The sequence below is a fragment of the Hyaena hyaena genome, unplaced genomic scaffold, assembly GCF_003009895.1.
Source record: "Hyaena hyaena isolate Hyena2069 unplaced genomic scaffold, ASM300989v1 scaffold_35, whole genome shotgun sequence".
Taxonomy (NCBI): Eukaryota; Metazoa; Chordata; class Mammalia; order Carnivora; family Hyaenidae; genus Hyaena; species Hyaena hyaena.
Genome location: NW_024080667.1, coordinates 385,131 through 405,737, shown reverse-complemented (window position 1 = coordinate 405,737; position 20,607 = coordinate 385,131). Strand labels below are relative to the sequence as shown.

Below are 20,607 nucleotides of genomic sequence, written 5' to 3'. Positions count from 1 at the left end.
GTACAATCACAGAGGCCTTTCCAGCCATTCACTGGCAGGGGGGAGAGTGTTTTGAAGGCAAGTGACCTTGCTCACCAGGTAGGGTATTTCCACACTGAGCTTCCTCAAAACCTCAGCTTTCTCTTATGGGTGGAAGGGGGCTGCTCCAACCCACTCCCACCCTACGCCCCACAGAGATCGCCCAAACGGAAGACACAGAACACAGAAACCAAACTGATCACTCCCAGGCTTGTTCCTTACAATCGTGCTTCACACTTTTATTGTTACTTTTCTTCACATGGCAGATACAGAACCGTCGTCTTCCGTGATCCAAACCCACGCCCCAAAACCACCACTGACCAGCAAACACCACTCTTTAGAAGGCCGCCCCCATGGTCACGACTGCAACACTCATGTGACCCTTTCCGCTAGTCTGAGAGGGCCGAAAGCTGACCGGCACTTTTGCCCATGCAAAAACGAGTGGCCCCCCAGCCCCCAGCAACATTTCCTGGAATTCACCATCGGCTGAAGGTGACTTTCTCTCGAGGTTTTGGGTTCGTGAGCCTTCCTTGCTGCCGAAAGGGGCAACCCTCAAGAACGGAGAAGCAGGGGTACAGTTCATGAGTGTCGATATCAACGGGACAAAACTGTATCGTGGGGATAAGGAACAGCCACAGCTTTTCATGCTTGCGCGGGTTCATTTTAGGAGTGGGCCGAAGGATTCCAGCCTATGGAAATTTAAACACAAACGATGGTTTGTAGCTAGGTGGCAAATGGCAAACTGCGATGTAGGCCAGCGATCGGCGCTTTTCTGTCCATGTGAGGATCATGTGAGAACTTTCTCCCGGACCATCATCAGACCCTACACTGCAGCCAGTCGACTGATTAATTAAATAACACAAGTTATAAAACTTTAAAAAGGGGGCATTTACAGTCAGGGACATAAATACGTGCTTTTAAAAGTGTCTACGTACATATTTACAGAGTTGCAAGATCAACCATAGTAGCCCTGAAAAAAAAAAAGTCCCTTTTTGTGTGCGACCACTCATGTTCTCCCAAGTTCTCCCCTTCCACCGTGGATTTGATCATCACTTCTGAAAACGAAGCTGCGAAAACAGCGCCAAAGTGGTCTCAGACATCCGTGTCTGGGGTCTGCCCCAAAGGCACAAAACCCAAGACCCTCACTGAACTGGGTCCAAACTCCTAGCTCAGCTCACCCGTTTCTCCGAGACATTGGCTGTCCCTGCAGAAAGCAGGGGCCAGCGCCATCATTCCCTGGCAGGCGACTGGTGGCCTCTAGAAATCTCTTCGTCTTCCCCCCTGTGCTTCTTAATCCTCCCACTCAAGTTTTCTTTCCCAATTTTTGCTGTTTCCCTTCTCAGCTCATTTGGGAAGGTCAGTCGCTAGCGTGGTGATGGTCCCGCCAAGTGAGGCGCAGAAGCGCCAGGAGACCTCGCCCTCCCGCCACATGCTGTCCCCTCCCCCCCCCCCAAGGAGGGCGTGGGGAACGGGATCTGCAAACAGGGACGGGGACTTCTCTCCCAGATGCCCAGGGACTGACTAGAATTTCGAATCTGGAAAACGACTCAAGCCAGCAGCTCAGGCAAAGAAGGGGGGTTTTCGAAGTGCGCAGGCCGAGGGGGCCGCTGGGCGAGGCTCCGACGCGTCTACACGCCGCTGATTCCCAGAGACGCTCGAAGGCGAGGGAAGGTGGGGTGGTTAGAAGGCAGACTCAGCCTCCTCCTGAAGGCCTTCCTTGGAGAGAGGCCTGGAGCAGACTCCTGAGCCAGACCGCAGTCCCCGCCACGGCCAAAGACAACCCGAGAAGTGAAAAGCAGGATCAAGGAGCTCTTGAAAAATTGCATAGTAGGAGAGGCCCCCCCCCAGCAGGAAGGCTGAGCTGCAGAACACGGTCCCAGGGGCTGCGCGAGTGTCGTCCCCGCGGTGGAGTCGGCTGCCTTCCTGCCTCCCGGGGGCTTGGGACCCTCATCTGAAGACCGCACACGCACACACGCACGCACACACGCACGCACACACTCCCTCCCTTTCTCTCGCAGGCTCATAAAACTGGAATAGGTCGGTACTCCCTGCAGGGCAGAGGGCCAGCCAGTCCCTTTGGCTTCACTGACTCCAGGTCACTTCAGGTGCTGCAGGAGAAAAAGAAAAGAAAAATAGTCACAGTGGCCGCATCCTCAGTGCCTACCGTGGGCTGTTCGAGCATCCTCTCGGCGAGTTTTCCTAACGCAGCGATTTACTGGCATAGGCCACGTGTACAGGAAAAAGCGCAGCTTGCTGAACTTTCACCCTGTAACCAGCACCCAGATGGAGAAACAGAACATGACCAACGTCCCCTCCGACCCCACCCGCCACGCCCCGCCCATGCTCCTTTTTAGAACAGCCGCTAACCTTCACCCCCAGAATAACTACCTCCCCTCTACCACCATGGATCGATGTCTGTCCGTTTTTTAACTTAAATAAATGGAATCAACCAGCACACATCCTTCGTGTCTGGCCTTCCCCCACATGGCGCTTCTGGCACATTCATCGCTTTGGAGCCGCGCGCGCAGCTCCGTCCACCTCCTTGCTGGGAGGTTCTACCGCAGGAGCGTGCCGCTTTCATCAGACTGGTCTGCTGCCAATGCCGAGCGGCCAGCTTCCAATCTGCGGCCGCTGTGACGAGTGCGGCTGGGACACGCTTATCTACACCTGGGAGACACGGGCGGCGCCCATGCGTGCATACTTCCGCCGAGTGGAAGAGCTGGGTAGGAGGCTGTGCACACAGGACAGACAAGCTTTCCACACGCGTGTCCACACGCCCGCTGAGTGTCTCCCCAGTGGTGTAATTGCTGGGCCTGGGGACACGTGTCCAGCTTCAATCGATACCGCTAAAGACTTCGCCAAAGTAATCCCACCATCACCGGATCTCATTCTAATGCTCCCGCGACCCTCGCGGCAGAGGACACCGATCCCCACTTTGCATGGAAGAAACAGAGGCTCAGAGAGGGCAAGCGGCTTTTACGAGGTCAGGCTGGCCGCGCATGGCAAAGGTGGGGCTTGAACTTGGGCCAGCCTGCATGTGCTTTCTGTCAGGAGGGAATGGCCGGCCTGCACGCCTCCCGCAGCGCAACCCCACTCACAGTACTTGACACAGAGCCGGGCTCTGAGTCGGCGCTGAGTAACTTCTGCTGCGCTGGGCTGAATAGGCGCTTGGATGGCACTGTGCTAGGCCAAGTTCAGGGGCTCCGTTCTCTTACCCCGTGGACCCGGTCTCATTCCTATAACTCCTCCTCCCACTACAATTACTATTCTTATTATTACTACCGCTCCTCTGACAATTCAGGGAGAACAGCACAAACATCAGTGCTGAGTCATGGCAGGCTTACCACATACCAGCCACCTGCCTGCGGGCTTCTCATATACTAACCGATACAATCCTTACAGGAGACCCATGACACAGGTATACTATTAACCCATTTTACAGATGGGCAAATTGAAACGCAGAGAAGCGAAGTACCTACCAGGATTACTGGAGCCAGGATTCGCTTCCAGAAAATGCACACTTGCCCACTACCCTAGGTCCGTTCCAACCCCCAAAACCTCCTGATGGCGCTGGAAGGAGAGCCGCGGGCAGTACAGGAGGAGGGTGCCTTCACGAGAGGGGGCCTCCCTTCCCGGTGGAGGCCTGCAGGTGCCCATGCCCATCCCCGCACAAGCCAGGGGAGAAGAAGAACGCAGACACAGGGGCCAGCTGTGGCGTGGCCTGCATTCCCTCGGTCTGGTGTGGCTGGTGTGCATGTGTGTTACCTGTGGGTCATCGAGCAGGATCCATAAAAGAAGCCATCTTGCCAGTCCCCAGCCCGAGGGGCAGCCCTCCAGGGAGGGGGCCCCAAGAGCAGGGGGCGTGGCCTGGACCACTGGGGCTGGAGCTGGGCAGAATTTGCCAGAGGGGAGCTCTCTTATCAGGGAGGCAGGCAGGGGGAGACACCCCACCCATCCCCTCCTGGGACCCCACCAGAGGGCCAGCGTTGGGAAGCCTCCTCCAAGGCCAGCGACAGGCGAGGGGAAGATCGCAGAGGCGGCTAGATGAGCGAGAGGTGCTGGTCCCTTCCCTGGACCCCCCCCCCGGAAGACCCCAGGGCCCACGTCCAGCTGGCCCCATGCGCCAGAAAGAGACAGAGGCGGACAGGCCATGCAGGGTCAGGCTTCACACCAGAATGGTGATATGTTTACACCTGAAAGTGAACAGGAAGCTCTGCGCTTTGCCCATGACATCGATAAAGCCCAGAAAAGAGAGGTGCCCACTGACGACAGTGGTGGGAGAAACGTGGAGCTCCTCGTTTGGTTCAAACCGTCAAGTAAACTGGCCAGAGGCTCTCAGCCAGCAAGGGCGGCAGGCGGGGGACAGTCCCGGGGCCTGGGCACGTTCCTCGGAACAGGCCCACTGCACTACAGTCTCACACGGGATTTCGGGGCACAAATGCAGGCCACTTAAAGTCTACCATCCGCTGTAGGAGTCAGACGACTCAAGTTCTGCTCCAAGTTCCGCCCCCTGCCTCTCTGTGACCTCACACCCTCCCCACGCTAACATCCTTTGTCACAGCACTCAAAACATCATTATGGAAATGTGTAAACACAGCTCGGGACCGAACTGTGTCCCCCTCAAAATTCCTATGAGGAAGCCCGCACCCCCAGCGTGATGGGATTAGTGCCTTTACCGGAGACATCACGGCCTCCTCTCTGCAGCACTGAGGACACAGCAGGGAAGAAGGTTCTGGTGAGGACCGTGCTGGCGCCCTGACCTGAGACTTCAGTCTCCAGAACTGTAAGAAATAAATGTCTGTTGTTTAACAAGCCCCCAGAGTCCGTGGTATTTTGTTACGGTGGCCGGAGCACAAATAGTATAAATAAAGTGGTTTTTTTTTAATTTGCATTCACAGATACAGATATATAGTATTTTTATATATAAATAGGTCTGTAGATGGTCTATTTATATATAAATAGGTCTATAGATAGATAAATAAATAGATCTTTGTAGATAGATAAATCTACACAGACACGTGCTTGTTGTAAATACAAATTAGAAAAAGAGAGAAAAGGTTTAAGACTTTAAGGGGCAAGTCCAGTCACTTAGAAATTAGACTATTTCGTCCTGAACACTCATTGTTGATGGGCAAACGGGCTGTTAGCTGCAGATGCTGATTACACTGGGCTTCTATTCATCTGAGCACCTTGCCTGGGAAGCTGCACGTGTATGAAAATAAGGGAAGAGAAGGCAATCCTTCCGGGCTCGTGCCCTGGCCCCTGGACAAGAGTCTGAATTAGCATCGCTCGGCAAACACCGCGTCACCACCAGAGACTGCAGTGGCCGATGAACACGCCCTGCCTGTGGACGGATCAGACCAACTGCGCCTGGCTCCCCTTCAGGTTGCAAAGAACACCTGCTCTGGGATGGAAGCCACCCCTCGGCGCCCAGCGGCCACCACAGGGACGTCCCCCGAATTATCCTGGCACCGTTTCCCATTCTCTGGAAGACTCCGGCCCAGCCTCTCCTCTCCAGGCCCCAATCTTTCCATCTGTGAGATGGGAAGGGAGGGGAGGGACAATCTCCCAGGTCTTCCGGTGCTGCACTATCCTAGGGTCCACTTCAACTCTGCTCCCTGGCATCCCCAGCTCAGGGCCCTGTGTCCTCTCAGGGGCCTGAGCTGTAGACACAGGCTCGGTTCTGGCTCAAGACGACAGACTCTCTGGGGAAAGTGGATTTTGTGTCCATTCCCCTCCCCAAACCCCAGAGAAACAAAGCCGAGCCTAGAGACCCCAGCAGCTTCTGGAAGGATGGAGTGAGTGTACCCTCTGGGGATCAGGGCAGGTGGAAGGGAGGAAAGTATAACCCAGAAGGCCCTGGAGTTTCAGAACTCAGCCCATTCTTGCTTTAAACGATGACGTTTTCATTCTGAACAAGCCCAACTGCATGAAGCAGGCATCCCCAGAGTTGAGTGCTCCCCAGAATCACGGAGCTGCCCGCCAACACAGATCCCCAGGCCCTGCACACCAAGGATGCTTTTTAGTCAATCTGGAGTTGCACCTTGGGGTCTGTCTCTCTAACCGGCGCCCCAATGGACGCGGTCTTCCAATGGTCTCTTTAGAGGCTGGCCTCAGGGACACAATGGAGGACATGCCGTGTCACCAAGCAAGAAGCCCAAGCTGTAGAGCAGGTGCAAAGCCCAGCCCCCTGAAGATGGAAAGTCTGGCTCCTGTGAATGAATTCAGGTTTTACCATCAGACAATCCAGGAAGAGACTTCTGGTTCAACATAAATTTAAGCTTTGTATCTTCCAGAATGGTATCACTTTCACTTTCAAATACGCTGTCCAAACAGACTAAGCAGTCTTTCCTGGGCTTAAAGCCTCTGAAGGTCCCGATTACTGCTGGTTATTGTTGCTGTCGTGCTTAATCAATACCGAGAGCTGACACTTACCTGGTGCTCTCTACGTGTCAGGCACTGAACTACATGTTCTGCGTACATGTGACACTTGTTAATTCTCACCACCTGTGATGTAGGTCACCCCCACTTTATAGATGTGGAAACTGAGGCTTGGAGAAGTTGAGTATCTTGCTGAGGTGCCACAGCCAGTAAGTGGCAGGGCTGGGGGCCGGGTCCAGGGTCCACACCTACCTGCAGGAAGGCCCCGTGTCCCACCCGGCACACGTCATGCCCACCCTCTTCCCTGCCTCCCAGCCCTCCCCAATGACCCACCCCCCCAGCCCTCCTGGGCCCCCCGAGCTGCCCAAGCGGTGCCAGAAGCTGCTCCACCCTCCTCGTACCTGTCAGGGAGCAGGCGAAGGGTCTACTCTTTGAAGAGGGGTCCCTGCAACTGGGCTGCAGCCGTTGCCTTGACATTCCTGCACTGCCTGGTGACGTACGGGACGGCTGGTGGAGGGCATCGGGACGCCAGGCGCAGACTGTAGCTGTTGGGGACAGGAGCGACACACGCCGTCACCAGGGGCCCGCCCGGGGCCCCACACAGCACCCTGAGGCCCACGGGAGGTGAGCTGTAACAAGCCCTGTGAGCTCCACCGTGCTCCACCCACCACCGTCCGTCCCCTTGGAAGTGATGGGACGCGGAAGCAGCCGCAGGCCGGGTTCCAAGGCACTGCGCTGAGCAGGGATGTCCTGGGGACGCCCAGCAGAGGGACAACAGCTCCACTGTCTCCCCATCTGCCTTCCCAGGCACTGTCCTCCCCTCAGAAGCATCTGGGGGGGGGGGGTTTGGTACCAAGGCGCATGCATCACCTGCGGCGGGTCCTCTCCAAGCCATTAACGCTGCACCTGGCACCTGTCCCAGACTCGCTGTGCCAAGCACTTGCATTTCAGGGATCTCAGGTGGGGGTGGGGCTCTGGGGGTGGGGGTTGAGCCCGGCTCCCGGGACACGGATTTGGCCCTATCAGCTACGACAGCCTGTTAAATTCGATTGCTCTTTCCCAGGGAAGCATTTAAAAACATTTTTAAAGGTAGGTAACCTAGAATGATTCCTCCCCTTCCTTCGCCCGGCAAACTCAGACTCATCTTTCACATCCTGGCTGGGTTACTGCTTCCTCCACGAAGCCTTCCTTCTTTAACTCCTGGATGAGGCATCCCTCCTGCAGGCTCCCACTGCCCCCTAGGGCTTCCCCACCGCAGCACTCATTACACTGAGTCACAATTGCAAATTAACGAGCTGCCTCCCTCGTGAGCTGTGAAATCCCAAGGTGAGGGCTTCTGTCTTGTTTGTGGATGTATCTTAGCACAAGAAACGAAGCACAACAAAAATAAACACTTGTTGAATAAGAACAACGCAGACGCCGGAAATGTGCTAAGTATTCACACATATCAACTATGTCCCTCTACGTATGACCTATCGAGGTGGATATACTGTATCAGCCCTAATTTAGACGAGAAAACAGGCACAGAGAGGTTAAGTCATTTGTCCTAGGTCCCAGTTCTGTTCCCCACATGGAAGAAGGGAAGTGAGGGGCGCCTGGGGGGCTCAGTCAGTTAAGCGTCTGACTTCGGCTCAGGTCATGATCTCACGGTTTGTGGGTTCGAGCCCCACGTCGGGCTCTGTGCTGACAGCTCAGAGCCTGGAGCCTGTTTCAGATTCTGCATCTCCCTCTCTCTCTGAACCTCCCCTGCTCACGCTGTCTCTCTCTCTCTCTCTCTCAGAAATGAATAAAACATTAAAAAAAAAAAAAAAGAAAAGGAAGAAGGGAAGTGAGTAGGCCCTCCGGACAGGAGAGGGGACGGTGAGGAAGCAGGCAGGGTGGACACTTCCAGGCACATCACCTGCACTGGGTGCTGGCCCAGAGTCACCTGTGAGGGAGCGAGGGATGGGAATGGGGCGGGTCTCAAAGCTGAAACGTCAGGGATTAGACTGGCAGTTCTCAACACGGGCAAGCGTGCGGCAGCATCCGGAGACATTTTCGGTCGTCACGTCGGAGGGAAGGGATGCTGCTACCAGCGTCTAGTGGGCGGGGTCAGAGATGCTGCTGAACGTTCCACAAGGATCCGAATGTTAACAGCGTCATGGCTGACGCAGGCAGCTACCAATTAATACCTATCACGATAAATGAGTAAGTGAAGGTGTAAAAAAACAAATGCATAAACAGACACCTGAGGATGTGGCCCTCCGTCCAGGCGCAGGGCTGCCCAGGGTGAATTCCTCCCCAAGGCTGTGCGATCAAGGCCGCTGGTCAGCTTGTTCTACTATCTGAGCAAGACTCCGGGCAGAAAACTAAGACCCAAAGCTCAGCGGCAAGCCTGTGCCCCAGAGGGACCAGCAGAGCCCCAGGATCGGGAGGCCCATGTGGTGGCCTGGGGGTGGCTGGGACCCCAGCGTGAGCACAGACCCTCGGGCAGCCGACCCGACTGTGGGAGGGACAGTGCTGGCTGGGAACTTGGACATTCTTGTCCTGTTGGGGAATAAGGGTGCCCCGGGACGCCGCAGATGCCCCCTACACTGTCCCTCCTCTGCAGAAACGCCTCCGATGGACTGGGGCAGGCCCCACGTCATCAATGTCTACGTCTTCCTCTGTCACCGTCATTACACATCTATTCAACACTCAAAACCCAGATCCGTCAAGCACGGGTCACTAACTGCCCTGGCCACCCAGCCATCTCCAGCAGTCGGGCACTTCCCCCCCCCCACCCCCCAGCACCTGTTCCGCCCTCAGGCTGCTGCAGCCACGGGAGCCACAGCCTTGTCCACTAGGGGGCGAGCTTTCTCCCCAGCCCTCCCTTAGCATCCTCTTGGTTGGAGAGCTTATGATGGGGGCTTGGGGGGGGGGGGGCAAAGTCCCCAAAGGCAGGCCCCTCTCGCCACCCCTCAGCACACGGTCCAGCCCAGCGGAGGGCAACACCAGCTGGCGCACACACACCCCCTGTAATTCCCAAGCACTTTCTCCGCTATTATCTCTGGATCCTCGCGGCAGCTCAGGAGTAGGAAGAACAAGCACTTTTTATACCCATTTCACAGATGAGGACACTGAGGCTCAGGCAGATTCGGAGACTTTCCTGGGGCAGCAGAGCCCAGCCCTTTCAGTTCCACAGGCCACAATTTCTGGGGAGACACCAGGCCACCACCTGGGTGCGTCCTGTTAGGACTGGGGCAGTGATGTCCAGCAGGAATCCCTTCCTGCCCAGTGGCTGCCCGGAGCGGAGACGTCAGGTGCTGAGGAACAGCGTCCCCGGAACCAGGTACTTCTCCAGCTCCCAGCACAGCAGCGGTTAACACATAAAGACCTGATTCGAGGCTCCCACCCTCTAGCTGTGTGGCCTCGGCAAGTCAGGGGCCTCTCTGGGCTCTTCGTTCCCCGTGTGCACAACGGGAGCAGTCATTTCATCCATTAAATTCAGAGGAAGCTCTTCGTGCATAGGATGCACTGGCCCCCTCCAGCGTCCCTGGCACGGGGTCTGCACTGTGGCAGTGGGCGGCGACGTAGGCGCCTGCCGCGTGACGCAGCCCGAGGAGGAGGCAGGGCGGCTGTCAGTCCCGTTCCTCACACTCACCGGCTGTGTGGCCCAGGGGGAGGCCCTCCCTGCCTCCTAGCCTCCAAACCTCGGCTTCCTCATCTGTAAAATGGGACGCCATCCCTGCTGGCCTGGAGGCAGAGCGGGGCTGGAAGAGCCCGGGCACCGGGATGTGAGCACACGTGCCTTCTGAGAATTCAGCACACGTGGGCTTCTCCTGGCGGATCAGGGCAGGAGGGGCCTCTCTCCACGGGCCGTGTCCCTCCCCCTCCTCACGGGCCTCCTGGCTCCCACGCGGCTGCCCCTCCCATCTTTCTACGGAGCAGCAAGCTGTCCCTTCCCAAAAAGCACCCTGGATCAGGTCACGCCCCTGCGGCAACTGTCAGTCCCGGGCTTGCAGCACAGGGACCACGCTCACATGGTCCTCGACACACATGGGCGGGCCCCTCACCCCCCAACCCTGTGGGCTCCTGCTCCCTGGGCAGCCCTGGGCTTCCTTCAGCACGTCTGTCCATCCATCCGTCTGTGCACAGCGCCCCCTCCTGGCAGCACTCAGCCCGCCCCCCGCTACTCACTAGATTCACGCCAAGGCAGATCTGCACACCAGGCCTGTGACATCATCATCCTGGGGGATGGCATGGGCGTCGGTACGTGTAAGCCCCCCAGTGATGCTACCCAGGGGCCGAGGAAGGCTCCCCCCAGGTCCTTGTGGCGTGCGCCCCTCCCCCAAGCTCTTGCTCAAGTGCATCCCTTCAGGGAGCCCCCTCGGCACTCCGTCTGAAGCTGCAAACGCCCTCCCAGGGGCCGCCAGGCCCTCTTACTTTCTCATGTTCACCACCGTCAACACACTCAGTCCCCTGGGCTGTAGCTGGCGGCACCGGGGGCTGCTGGTCACCGACGCACCCCCGCACCTGGACCTTCGCCTGACACACAGGAGGGGGTCTACAGCTGCCAGGCGCTTGGCCGGGGAAGCTCTGGGGGGTAAGCCAGACAGTTCTTCATGCCACCCAGTCCGCACGCGACTCAGTGCGGCCTAGACGGGGAAACACTCAGGTTCAGAGGGGGTCTGACGCCAGCGCAAGGCCAAGCTGCGGGCCACCTGGCCCCCAGGCCACCAATTCTCATCCAGCCCCCACGGGTCTCTGGCAAAGGAGACGGATGGACACATGGGTTACAAAGAGAAACAAAACTGAGGAAGCAGGAGTCAAGGCCAGGGCCGGGAGAGGGCTCCAAGAGCGGAAGGTTCCAGTTCAAGGACCCCTAGGGCCTCCCAGGGTTGGCTGCTTTGCAGGGGCATCTCCACAAGCTAATGAGTCATGGCGAAGGCGGTTCCGTCCCCTCACATGGCCTTCCTGGAGTCCCGGGGAAGGGGACGTCACAGCCACACCTGAGCCTCTGGGGGCCTTCTAAGAACCGGGGATGCGGGACCAGAGATGGAGTCAAATAACTACAACAAAACTTAAAAAAACAAAATGTCCGGGGCGCCTGGGTGGCTCAGTCGGTTAAGCGTCCGACTTTCGCTTAGGTCATGATCTCGCGGTTCGTGGGTTCGAGCCCCATGTCGGGCTCTGTGCTGACAGCTCAGAGCCTGGAGCCTATTTCAGAGTCTGTGACTCCCTCTCTCTCTGACCCTCCCCTGCTCACGCTGTCTCTCTCTCCTAGAAATAAATAAAAATTAAAAATTAAAAAAAAATGGGAAAAGGCCATCCAATCATCGAACAAATACTTTAATGATGCAAAGAGGCAATTTGCAGAGAACCCCAAAGGTGACGAATAGCAAAAGATGCCGCTGTCCAGGAGAGGCCACGGCCACTGGTCAGACAGGGGACACGCACTGCAGACTCGGTGCCGCATGTGAGGGAGCGTGGCGTGGCCAAGGACTGGCCTCCATTCCCTGCCACTTGGGAGGCCCAGCGCCCCATGCCACCTCTTGAGAGCCTATTTAACTAGCCCCTTTCGGAGCTACTTTCACCGACCCCAGAGGGGAGTGTTCACCGCGGCTCGGCATGTGTGAACAAGGCAGACGGAGCAGGGAACACGAAGATCACAACTCCACCTTCCCAGGCCACCTCCTCACACAGGCAGAAAGGGAATAAATGAACAGGCAGCATACCAGACCGCACTGATCCCCATGGAGAGAAGTGAGAAAGCGGAGGTGAGAGCCGGGGGGTGCACGGCGGGGGCAGGAGGGGCTGTGAGGTGGAGGGGAAGACTTCACAGAACTGTGTGCACCAAACCTGAAGGCGGGAGGAGACAGATCTGTTTGAACACCTGGGCCTAACATGTTTCGGAGGGTGTGAACGGTATGTGCAAAGGGCCTGAGGTGGAAACTGCCTGGAATGTCAGAGAAGTGGGGGCAGAAGGGAGGGTCTGGTGACCCCTGAGTTAAGGTGGGAGCCAGGTTGTCCTTCTGGGCAGCAGACAGAGGTGACCTGGCATGGCCACCATGTTGGGTACAGACTTCAGGATGACAAGAATGGAATTGGGGAAGGGGGAGGGACAGTTAAGGAAGCGACTGCCGTCATCCGGGCGAGAGTCGACAGCCCTCTGGACCTCAGGATGGCAGTGAGAAGTGGCTGGCTCCAGGCACAGTTTGGAAGTGGTGTGGACAGGATTTGCTGATGACTGTGTATCGGGGCCGGGGCCTGGAGGACGGTTTACCTTTAGCCAAGATGGGAAGATGTCGGGAGAGGCCTTGGGGAGAGCTCAGTTTGAAAAGGATTCAATCTGAAGTGTTAATTCTATTCAAGGGAGAGGTCAGGTGGGCGGCTGAAACGAAACTCATGAATCTGGGGTTAGTCGGCATCTGGGGGCTAGATGGCTCACGAAAGGAAAGGGGACAGAGAAAGAAGCGCGGGGACCCAGGACGGGATGGAGAAGGGCAAGTGGTGATGTGGGGAAGCCCAAGAGAGCGGCGGCTAGCGGGGCGAGCATGTCTAGGAAGAGGGAGCATTACATGTCTACCGCTACCAAAGGTCAAGGAGGCCAAGATGGAGAGCCATGGCCCCCCGTTCAGTGGCCTAGAGCCTGCTGGTAACCGCGGTAACAGCAGCCTCCAGGGCACAGTGGAGAAAAACCCCCAGTGAGTTCCCGAGAGGAGGGTCCAGAGAGCTCCCAGCTGCCTCAAGGAAAGCTCGGTCAAGGGGGGCCAACGGGTAAGGGTTTGGGAGGGGAGGTGGCTCCAGGGCCTTCCAGTCCCCACAGGGGTCTTCCATGCCCCCCCCCCCCCACCAGGCTGCCTGGACATGCTGAGGAGAGACCCCTTCCTCCCAGTCAGGCGAGACGCCCTGGAACGCAGTCCCCAGAGCTGGTTAGGCCACACAGCAGTCTCCTACAGCTCTCCATAAATTCTCGGCGTGCGATTCACTTGAAGTCACCGTCTCCTGTCCTGCACTCTTGCCAGAGGTACAGGAGCGGCACAGTGTGTGGGAGCCGGTGCAGCGGTCGGAGGAGCAGAGACGGACAAGCAGAGACGGCGCTGAAATTCCCTGGAGGCTGGGAGCAGCCCCGCCTGCTTCCCGGAGCAGCCACCGGCCATTTCCTGGAATGGTGGCATCTTTTGACTCCACCTTCCCAAATCCGGCGGCCCCTTCCATTCCAGGGAGGTCCCCCCACCCAAACGAGGCCCCCAGGCCGGGAGTCAGGGGTGGCAACAGTGACGGAGTTCCAGGCCTGGACCCCCTGCTGACTCACTAAGCGGCCTCTGGACAATGTGTCCACCTCTCTGAACCAGAGCCATCCCACCTACAAACTGAGTATGTCAGGCAAGAAAAACTAGCCAATAGTATCATTTACTGAGCACCTACTATGTGCCAGGAGCTACTCTGGGTGCTTTATGGGAGCTCCTCAAGTATCCCAGCAGCCCTTGGGGCAGGGACAGGATGATCTGTGTTACAGAGGAGGAGACAGAGGTTCAGAGAGGTGAATGTCCAATCCACATTCTTAGCCACCAGGGATGCAGCCAACTCTTAATCCAGGACCATCTGCCCCAAAGCCTGGGTGCCCCTCCGTGAGGCAGCTCTTGCAGTGATGGGGGGACCAAAGAGCCCTTTTCAAAATTCCAAGAAGCCAAATGGAGTTAACCCGTTACCCACAGGACAGCCACCCATGAGGCGAGGAGTTGGGCTTTGGGCTGAACCGTGTCAGCTCAGAGGAGCCCGGGCATTAGGAGGCAGGGACGGGGAGGGGGCGAGGTCCCAAATCCCAGTGCTCACTGGAATCACCCCGAGAGGCAGAAACAGCCCTGCAGCTGGAGCCTCGGCTGGTTTAATTCAGCTGGTTTGCATCCCAGGCATTGAAAATATTAAAAGTCAGCTCTGAGAGCCACGGTGGAGATCTGTCTCCTCAAAGTGTGGTCCTCAGTCCCTGGGGGCTTGTTAGAAATGCAGCTGCTCAGCTCCCACACACACCCCCCTCCCAGCCCCACCCCAGCGACCTCCTGGGTCAGAACCTGAATTTTAATAAGCTCCTTGGAGATCTGTACCTTGAAGCCTAGGGAGCGTGGGGCTAGCGGACACCTTCAGCACGGAGTCAAGGGCAGGCCACGTGGTGCTAGGTAGCTGTGCCTAAGAGAGGCCAGCACCAAAGTCTTGGAGGGGACAATGGAGGTGGCCTCCGGGTCACAGGGGCAAAGGTCTAAAACCACTGGCCTCCAGGCGGATGCGGGGGTGCTTGTGGGGAGCCCACAGCTAACACCAGCCGGGCCCGCTCTGTGCTTGGAGGGTGTTTTCCTATTCCCTGTAACCACATGAGAAGAGTTATTGCGCCCTTTCTCCGGCCAGGGAGACAGCAGCACAGAGGAGTTAAGTAACTTGGTTGGGGTCACACAGAGAGGTGGAAATAGATAGGAAAGGGGGAAGGAGGGAGAAAGGGAGGGAGGGAGCCAGGATGCACACAGATCTGACTCCAGAGCTCATGCCAGCCTGTGGGCACAGACCCTCCTTCCCTCCTACCAGCCCTGAGGGGGGCCACGTGCCCGTACCCCGTGCCGGCTCCTGACTTGGCCATCGTGCATCCAAAAGACCAACTGTGTCCCTGCTTCGTGCGGCTTTCATGCCAGGATCTGAGGTCTTCAGAGGCCATTATTTCCGTAACCCTGTTCGACCTGAACTCCCAATACCCAGCTTGTGACAGCTCCTAACAGGAGCCAGCTGACAGGAAGGCTGGCCCGGCCCACGGGGACCTCGGCCAAAGGGAGCTGCGAGCGGGGAGATCCCTGCCGTGGGGGCGCCTCCTGCCCTGGCAAGACTAGGAGAGGGGACAGGGGACCCCCGCGGCCACGCCAAGCAGCCCTTCGCTCTCAGTGAGGACACGGAGCCAAGCGAGAAGGTCAGTCACTCAGGATCGCGCAGCGAGTTGCTCTGGGGAAGCAGCGAGGGGACAGGACAATGGTGAGGAAGGGCAGAGTGCAGCCCCAACAGACTGGGGACAAGGAGCTGTGGGAGGCAGGTGCCCCTGGGGCGAGACCGAACTCCAGCCCCAGAGGGCCCGATCTGTGTTCCTGTGTCACCCACCTGCCTGCCTGCCACCAAGCCTGGCGCAAGAGGTGCCTAGACGACATTCCCTGAACAAGCGGCAGATCTCGACGCCGTTCGACCTCCACACGTGCAGTCCACATGGCTCGACAGCCCAGTCACCCCAGGAAGTAACTTCCGGAAAGTTTCTCTCACTGCCAAGACCCCACCCAAACCGTAAGACCAGGTCCCCACGTTCACGACAATCCTTTGAACCCGACTGCAGCCGCCCCCACCGAGCCAGCAGGAGAGACAGGGCAGCGGCTCCTCGAGCAGACACCTGTCCCCGCACTGTGCCCAGCCACCACCCAGCTCCGGCACCCCCCACACGCCGCCCCTCGTCCCCTCTCGCTGAGCAGAAACAGGCTGCTTTCCTCAACAGGAAGTGGCCACGACCTGGAAGGAGGCCGAAAGGAAACACCAGCAAACACGACTGTGTCCAGACAGATGTCCCACCGGTGTCAAGAACACACACACAACAGATTCCAACACCTGGGGACAGAAAGGCGTTGATGAGCCTCCCCCGACGCCGGGTTGGAAAAGCTCTTATAAGCGGCAAAACTCTAAAGATGCAAAGACTTCATATTATGGCGTTTCCGGCTCTGACAGTTGACTCGGGCCAAAGAAAAAGAGACTAAGTCAATTCCAGGGACAAACCCCTGCATGGTTTGGAGCCGTCGGGACTGAGGATCTCGCAAGCCCTGTGTGGCTCTGCCTTGGAAAAGGGGTTTCTAGATCTTGCTGCCTGGTGCCCCTCCTGGGACACTAATGGTAAGAGGTGGCTACGTTAGGGGAGAAAGCTTGGGGCGCTGCGCTCCCAAGGTGTCTCAAGCAGCTCGTGTCTGTAGGCCCGGGGACCCTGTATGAGATGGGCACTGCTCCATCCCGTGGTGTCCCACAGAAGGCACGCGTGCTGTGTGCCGGAACGGGGCGCGGGGCAGCAGCGAGGACGCAGCCCACAGCAAGGGCGCCGTGGACCGTGCGCCTGGGGGCCTCATCCTCAGACAGTGCGGGGACCCGGGGGGCGGAGCCTGCTGGTGCACCTGCCCTGTCTGCCCGCACTGTCCCAGAGCCCTCCCCCTGCACCCTGGCTGACTCAGGCTGCAGTGGGGAGGGCTGGGGCGGTTCATCCTGTTTTACAGACAGGCGAGCAGAGGCCGCCAGCAGGCGCTCGAAGACTCGGGACCCAGGCCAGCCGACTCCATCCCGGGGCTGCCTGGGCTTCCCCAGGTCCGCTGTGTGACCCACTCACTCAAACAGGGCCCCTGCCTGTGGGGGACAGACACCCAGTCCAGCCAGGTAACACCGGGGAGGCCCAGGGACTCACAGCCAAGTAGTAGCAGACGCAGAACGAAAACCTTCCTAATGTTCCTTCCGTGTAACCAGCATTTCTGAAACCGAGGTTGAGAAGGACTAGCTCCCCCAGATGCCACGTGTGTCATCAGCCGCATCACGGCGGCCAACGTTTCCGTGCTTGCGGTGTGTCGAGCGCTGTGCCCAATGTTTGACGTGCAGTCACAGCCTGAATCTTCACGAGCACTTTATGAATGAGATGGGTGCTGCTCCCTTTCTTACACGATGAACCAAGGCACAGAGACGTTCGACGGCTTGCCCAGGAGCACAGCGCTGGCGAGAGGCAGACCTGGGATCAAAGCCCAAGCCCGCCCCCTCCAGAGCATGGGCTCAGGAAGCCAAACAGGTGTGTCCGCGCAGCACTGTGAGCCTTTAATGTGCTCGCAGGAGGTATAAATCCCCAGGAGGACACAGGCTGTCATTTACTCCAAACTTCTTTCCCCTCTTGATCTGACAGCTATCTACTGAGTGAAGAAGCCTGGAGCGGTGCCTCAGGACCTTTGTACTTGCTATTCCTTCTGTGGAGGGCTTTTCCTCCCCAAGTCCCCACGCTTGCTTCCTCCCTTCTGAGTCTTTGTTTCAAGGTTCCCCCTTTCAGCCAGACTTTCTCTGACACCCCCATTTTCAACGGTAGCCCCCCCTTCTGACTTCAGATCTCCTTATCCACCCCCTTCCCTGTTTTACTTCCCTGCACACCATTCACCACCCGACATTCTGTGTAGCTCCTTGCTTGTTCACACTGTCTCCCCGCCGGAACGTGTTTCCTTCACCACTACACCCCAACAGTGGCCGGCACACAACACCAGGCACTGGCCCTACATCCACTCCTCAATGGATGGGTAAAGGAACAAATGCATCTAGGCCTAGGACCTGCACTGTCCTTCCCGACTAAATCAGAGCCATAGTCACCTGTGACTTCCGGTTATTATTTAAAGTGAGGCAGGCAGGGGCATCCGGGTGGTCAGTCGGCTAAGTGTCCAAATCCTGGTTTTGGCTTGGGTCATGACCTCACGGTTCGTGAGTTCAAGTCCCGCTTTGGGCTCCGCACTGACAGCACGGAGCTTGCTTGGGATTCTCTCTCCCTCTCTCTCTCTGCCCTTCCCCCAGGCCTGCTCTATGTTTAAAAAAAACTAAAATAAATAAAGTGGAGCAAAGGACTTAAGTGACTTATACAAGCAATCTGAGTGTGAAATCCTCCTTTGCCTTCAGGCAAATTTTTAATGGTTTTTCACCCACGCCTAATTGAATGAGAGTTTTTAAGCAAATTACCGTGAGTGTCAGAAGCATTCAACCTGTTTTTCATAAGCAACTCCATGCTCCTATTTCGTTGGTTTGGATACTATTTAATTGCATCACATGAGTACAATCACAGACACGTAAGACAAACAGGTTGGGGAACGAATACAACAGACTTCTGGCAGCATTCAACTTGACCGCCGGGGACGGAAGTGCATGGGCTCTCCCCGTGGGGGTGTCAGGATGCCTTCCGGAGGGAACGCGGGGCATCCGTCCCCGGGGAGGGCTGACTGAACAGAAAAACCCACAGGGCTTCAACTGTCCCTCACTCTCTCCACAGGCGGAATCATAACAAAAGTTCTGAAAGACGCCGGGCAGCGTCGTGCCCCGGCAGGCCTGGCACTCTGCATGGTGACCGCACGCCATTCCTTAGGCAGCGGTGACCGCACTGGCCTCGAAGGCTGCCGTGCACACAGGGGGGCGCCCTGTGCCTCCCCTTTGACCCCGTCAGTGGGATCACATCCCCCAGCACCTCAAAAGCGAGTGTGGGGGGGGGGAAGGCCAAGGTGACGATGACACAGGCCCAGTGGGGGAACAGCCTTCTTCAGCACGGCCCTGTCAGGCGCGCATGACACCCTGAAACCAATCGGCGTTTAAGCTCTGAGAGGAAAAGCTCCGAACAAAACTAAAACCACGCGGGAAAAGTCTCCCACTGCCGTTTAATTCGGAGGTTGTAGGAGTGAGGGACGCCTTAGGAGATGTCCGGGATCAGCAGGCCGAATGAAAGCTGGTAACAGAGGGAGGGGGACCCTATTTTCAGAGCCAAAACTGGAGGAAAGGGTTTAAAACTGTAAAGGAATTTAGGGATAGTTCTACCCCCGCATCAAGGATGCTAGATCACGGTCAAGGCAGTCTGTGCGCACTGGTGTAAGCTGGAGCGGAAAGAAAGAAATCTACCAGTTATAGCTGAATGAACAAGCCAGCAGCTGCATAGGACCTCTGAGGGCACCGTTTCCTTTTGGCCTCTAACGTTTCCTGATAGGCTTTCCTCAGATATTCGTAACCCTGAGGACTGTGCCCTCAGGTGTTTGTAACCCTTGAATGCCGGCCGTATTTAACTATCACCAAATAGCCAATCCTTTTCTTTCAACCCGATTTTAACTGACCATTTACTTATCCAACGAACACGCTCTATTCAGCTGCCAACAATTAATTACCCCAAATTCACACTGTAAGCCAAAGACTCCTAAAGTAGGGTCAGATCAGCAAGTGGTACCTCAGGCTCTACTATTCTTGGCGACTTTTTTTTTTTATTCCACAAATACTGAGTGGATACCTACTACGTGCTAGGTGCTGCATGGGTGTTGGGGCCCGGGGAACGCACCGGCGGGTACGTTGATCATTAGGATCAAGGAGAAATGTTCTGTGATGCGATCTGAAAACTGAAAACAAGCCCCTCGAAAACACTGCTAATAAGCAAAAGAAGGTCGTTTCAAACGAAAGCTGGAAGCAAATTAAATAATGAGATGGGGCGATAGCGTGTCACTTGTTCTTTTGAAGACCCAAAGGAGGGCTCCTAAGTCCTGGGTGAGACTCATTTGAGAAGCTGATACAAACAAGAGTTCAGAGACCCGCCCCCAGGGATTGTGGGTTCGCAGGTCTGGAATTTTAAATAAGTCTCCCAGGTGGGTTTTGATGCAGGTAGTCCGCTGAGTGAACGTGCCCAGGAGACGACCCTGACGTGGGCCCCTTCACGCACCTGGAAACACCTTGCGGGAACGCAGCTCCTCGAGCTGAAATTAGCAAGACAACACACCCAGGCCGGCGAAATACCCCGACCCCTCACCTGAGCAGCTGTCCAACTCAACTTGTAAAACACCGGCTGTCAGCTGGCACTCATGGGCTGCCTCTCTGATTTTTATAAATAGTTTTTAAGGGACAGAGTCATCCTCATTATGGGGATGAAGTCAGTTAGAACAGCACGTACTTCGACTACAATATCTGGCAGCAATTTATGGAGATGCAGCAAAGGGGTTGGAGCCTGCACCAAAGCAGTGAACGTAGGTTTTGACGAACCTGGCTAGCAAAATTCGGTCCAAAGAGCCTCAATGTAAACGATAGCTGCAGAGGCAGAAGACACCTATAAACCGACGTACTGGTTATTAGGGAAATCCCGAAAAGCTTCTGGAGCAAGATCCCAAGAGAGAGAGGACAATCACCGGCAGGTTGGTCAGCCTGTGCACCAAGTAAGGAGATGGGTGAACTCCATGTACTTCCTTCCAGAGTCAACCACTGGCTAGCACTTAGCCCTACACAGAGTCTCTGTTCAAGCATAAAGGCTGGGCATCCGGCAAAGAGGAGAAAACTACTGTTTCGGAACGAAGGCACTTCCTTCCTAGCAGCTCACCTTCGCCGAGGAAGCCTGTGCACACGTCCCCGGACGCCCACGTTACTCTCCTCCCAAATCATTTCTCTAACGCACGTGTTTTCAGGGACTTGAAAGAGAAAAATATAAAGCAGTCT

The 20,607-nt window shown here is 56.7% G+C and overlaps 1 protein-coding gene across 7 annotated transcripts in view; it reads right to left on the bottom strand.

Moving 5' to 3' along the window:
* Positions 1 to 229: 229 nt before the first annotated feature.
* The window catches only part of PRDM2 (PR/SET domain 2), a 122,946-nt gene continuing 102,568 nt past the window's right edge, over positions 230 to 20,607 (bottom strand). For 5 of the 7 annotated variants that reach the window (XM_039228952.1, XM_039228945.1, XM_039228949.1 and 2 more), the window contains 2 exons: positions 6,801 to 6,944; positions 230 to 2,126 (listed from right to left, as the gene is read on the bottom strand). In XM_039228952.1, coding sequence (XP_039084883.1) covers positions 2,101 to 2,126; positions 6,801 to 6,944 — 170 coding nt within the window. In that variant the 3' untranslated portion in view covers positions 230 to 2,100. Of the gene's footprint in view, positions 2,127 to 6,800; positions 6,945 to 8,547; positions 8,571 to 20,607 lie in introns of those variants that run through there. The other 2 variants (XM_039228946.1, XM_039228948.1) reach the window with 2 other exon arrangements.